The sequence below is a fragment of the Choloepus didactylus genome, chromosome 5 (genome assembly GCF_015220235.1).
Source record: "Choloepus didactylus isolate mChoDid1 chromosome 5, mChoDid1.pri, whole genome shotgun sequence".
NCBI classification, from domain to species: domain Eukaryota; kingdom Metazoa; phylum Chordata; class Mammalia; order Pilosa; family Megalonychidae; genus Choloepus; species Choloepus didactylus.
Window position 1 is genome coordinate 61,170,721 of NC_051311.1, and position 4,272 is coordinate 61,174,992.

The 4,272-nt window shown below is 37.5% G+C and overlaps 1 protein-coding gene across 1 annotated transcript; it reads right to left on the minus strand.

Annotated features, from left to right (window-relative positions):
- Positions 1–1,662: 1,662 nt before the first annotated feature.
- LOC119534104 (transcription elongation factor A protein 1-like) lies at positions 1,663–2,987 on the minus strand. The gene has a single exon (XM_037836143.1). The coding sequence runs from the start codon at positions 2,912–2,914 to the stop codon at positions 2,012–2,014; it is 903 nt and encodes a 300-aa protein (XP_037692071.1). The 5' UTR covers positions 2,915–2,987; the 3' UTR covers positions 1,663–2,011.
- Between the last annotated feature and the right edge of the window lie 1,285 nt (positions 2,988–4,272).

Below are 4,272 nucleotides of genomic sequence, written 5' to 3' on the forward strand. Positions count from 1 at the left end.
CTGTCTATAGATGTGAGTGGTATATTGATGCCTCCAACTATTATTGTAGATATGTCCCTTTCTCCCTTCAGTTTTACTTGTGTTTGCCTCATGTATTTGAGGCACCCTAGTTAGGTGTATTTATATTTATGATTTTCATTTCTTCTTGGTGGCTTCCCCCTTTTATTAATATATAATGCCATTCTTTGTCTCTTATAACAGCTTTGGTTTTTTTGTTTTTTGTTTTTTGTTTTTTGTTTTTTTGTTTTTTTACTTTTAACAACAAAAAACTTTATTGAATTACAAATTTTAAAATGAATCACTTAATTTAAAAGTGGGAGCAATTTTACCCTTTTCTTAAACTCACTCTTTCCAAAAATGCACTTTATTTCTGAAATGACAATGCAATAGGTGAGTCTGTGAACTGACAAAATAAAGGTGGGCCAGCCACAGGGGGCCAATTCTTATTAATATGGGTCTTAAGAAGGATGTTCAAATATTGTTTTCTGTATTACATCAAACTGATTTGCAACAAAAAATGGGAAGACAGGGAGTGGAGGGGAGTGCCAAGCACAGACTGAGGTCATTTTAGTGGTGTCTGACAGAATACGGACTTGGTAGGATAAATGTGGACTTTGTAATAGTGGCCTTTCAGATGCGCTGGAGTAAGTGCACATTTGAGGAACCTGACAGAACAAATGCACACACCTCAGCAAAAAGTAAAATTTAATTCCAAGAGCTGTATATAAGATAACCTGTGTTACAGCCCATATACCCAGTTTGTTCAACAACCTCATTCAGCATGTAACAGAAAATCAACAAGTAAGACTCAGGACAAAAACGTTTTCCACCAACCTCCATACGCAAAGACCAGAGCTTTAATGGCTTATACAATCCTTAAGCTCACTCCTGGGTCAGTTTGGATTTCCAAATCAAAATCAAGTCTTGAACTGTTTAACATATAAGTACACTATAGTAAAATGCTAACATTTTCTCCCCAGTGTATCTTCCTATGAAGGACAAAAATGGTTCAAAACTTTCATTCTTTGCCTATGCAAGGATTTTGAAAAACCACACTAAACTATGACAATGTTCTTCTGCAAAACTAAAATCAACTACAAAGTCAAAGAGGCACACAAACAACAAAACCAAACTGATTATCAACAAAATAAAGTCATGTTTCCAAATGTAAAATCTATTAAGAACAAGTAATATACATTTACAAGAAATTACAAGAAATGATGAACATGGTTAGTTATAAATGCAAAATATCCAATTATCCCAGGCTTGAGATCATAATAATTAAAATCAAATTCATATTATTATTGTTATTTTTGTGTGTGTGCTAATGAAGGTGTCAGGGATTGATCTAGGTGATGAATGTACAACCATGCAATGGCACTGCGAACAATCGAATGCACGACTTGCCCTGTGCGACCGCGTGGCATGTGAACACATCCCAACAAAATGAAGATAAAAAAAAAAAATCAAATTCATATGCTGGTTCAAATATTATGTACAATTTAGATAAGCTGGTCAAGTATTATTTGAATACACACCATATTTGATAAACCTAAAATTATATTATCTTTTCTTCTCCTTTAATATTTGCAGGTACATGCCAAGATGGAAAAAAATGTAATTTCCATTTATGTATAAACAGAGAAGAATAACATTTTTAGTGTATGTTTCAGACTGTAAAAAAGTTAAGGTACATTTTCCTTTAAGAAGAAAAGAAAAAACTGAGTGTCAAAGTTTAATTGATAAAAGTTTAATATCAACTTACTTATAAAAATGAAAAAAAATATTCTGAAACAGATACCATACAATTATTATATGGTCTCCCTACTGCTATCTGAAACTACAGAAAGCATTTAAGGAAGGGATGTTATGTCAAAAACAGTCTAACCCAAGGGATGTATGCTGCTTTAAAAATCTGATATGTCAGAAAACTAATTGCTTGACAGAGTTTTAAAGCTAATTACAAAATCCATTTTCTTAATGGTCCAGACATCTTGCCAATTCTCCAAACTCAACAGAACTTCCATCGATTTCCACATTCATTACAGACAACAAATGTTGTCATCGGTTTGTCAGCACTACGAGTTTGTACCTGTGTATAAGTACAGTTCTTTTTACATTTGCCACATGTGAACAAGTCAGTCTGGGTTCCACCCGTTTTGGCCATTTGATGCTCTCTGATGGCTTCTTTGGTCAAGTTTTTCTGCATCTCTTTGAGCTCATCACTTGCCATTTCCTCTGCTGTCATTCTAGCAAATAAGTCAGGAGGAATATTCCCACACAGTACATTTTTCCTTAAATTTGGATTCTTTGCATCCTTAAGATTTGATATCCTACTTCGTACTCTATTTTTGTATTTCATGTCCGTGTTCCTTATATCTTGATATATAGCTTCCTCAATTTGAGATCCTAATTCTTCCTCATCAGCTCCAATAGCAATGTAGTCATCTCCTGTTCGGAGATCTGCGGCAAGCATCTCCCTACACTTTAACCGTACAGAATCAGAAGTGCTTGGTGCCCGAGGAAAAGATGAAACGTAAGTATCTCGAGCATTTGCCTCATCCTTTCTGATACTTACGTTGCCACTAGAGCTACTTTCTTCTCTAGCTTCAGGGCTGTTCTGCGATGTCATGGCAGGTTCTTTTTTCTTTTCTTCAGAGTCTTTATCAGTTGATAGTCCATCTAATAACTTTTTCCAGGATTTGATGAGAGACTTTGCTAAAGAAGTAACTTCTTCATCTATACTCTGCTTGTGAATAGCATTAACTGAGATTCCAATTCTCGTGGACTGTAATAATTCCAGAGTCATCGGAATATTCTTAAGCTCCTTCAGCAAATCTAATGCTCCAGCCGCGTTCTTCTTCTGCACCATCTCGTCCATCTTCTTGGCAATGCGGACCACCTCGTCCTCCATGGCTCCAGCGGGAGGTCGGTGCAGCCAGGGCGGAGGGGACGTCGGGAAGGCGCCCAGACGCTCGGGGAGCCCCACGCGGCAGGCCCGGCCTAGGCCCCTCCTCTCACAGCCAGCTTTGGTTTTAAAGTCTATTTTGTGTGATCTTAGTACAGCTTCCCCAACTCTTTTTTGGCTACTGTTTGCATGGAATATTTTTTCCCAACTTTTACTTCCTTCCATTTTGTATTCTTGGATCTGAGTTGAGTCTCTTGCAGAAGGTATATAGATGGCTCATATTTTTTATCCAGTCTCCCCATCCATGTCTTTTGATTGGGGAGTTTAATCCATTAACATTTAATTTATTTTTGTAAAAGCACTGATTACTTCAACCATTTTATCCTTTGGTATTTATATGTCATATCTTATTTTTTTTTCTCCCTTTTTACCCTTTTAATTACACTTACTGATAATCTTCATTTCTACACTCTCCTCCAAGCCTTACTCTCCTGTCCTTTCCTTTCAGCCCACAGCACTCCCTTTAGTATTTCTTTAGTGTAAGGCAGGTTTCTTGTTGATGAACTCTCTCAGCTTCTGCTTATCTGTGACCATCTTAAACTCTCCCTCATTTTTTTTTGTTTTTTTTTAAATATTCATTTTATTGAGATATATTCACACACCACGCAGTCATACAAAACAAATCGTACATTCGATTGTTCACAGTACCATTGCATAGTTGCACATTCATCACCAAAATAAATCCCTGACACCTTCATTACCACACACACAAAAATAACAAGAATAATAATTAAAGTGAAAAAGAGCAATTCAAGTAAAAAAGAACACTGGGTGCCTTTGTTTGTTGTTTCCTTCCCCTATTTTTCTACTCATCCATCCATAAACTAGACAAAGTGGAGTGTGGTCCTTATGGCTTTCCCAATCCCATTGTCACCCCTCATAAACTATGTTTTTATACAATTGTCTTCAAGATTCATGGGTTCTGGGTTGTAGTTTGATAGTTTCAGGTACCTACCACCAGCTACCCCAATTCATTAGAACCTAAAAAGGATTGTCTTAATTGTGCATAAGAGTGCCCACCAGAGTGACCTCTCAGCTCCTTTTGGAATCTCTCTGCCACTGAAGTTTATTTCATTTCCATTCACATCCCCCTTTTGGTCAAGATGTTCTCCATCCCACGATGCCGGGTCTACATTCCTCCCCGGGAATCATATTCTATGTTGCCGGGGGGATTCACTCCCCTGGGTGTCTGATCCCACGTAGCGGGGAGGGCAGTGATTTCACCTGCCAAGTTGGCTTAGCTAGAGAGAGAGGGCCACATCTGAGCAACAAAGAGGCACGCATCTCCCTCATTTTTAAAGGAC

Excerpts from the sequence above, each read along its gene's own strand:
- LOC119534104 (XM_037836143.1), bottom strand. The coding sequence starts at position 2,914 with ATGGAGGACGAGGTGGTCCGCATTGCCAAGAAGATGGACGAGATGGTG.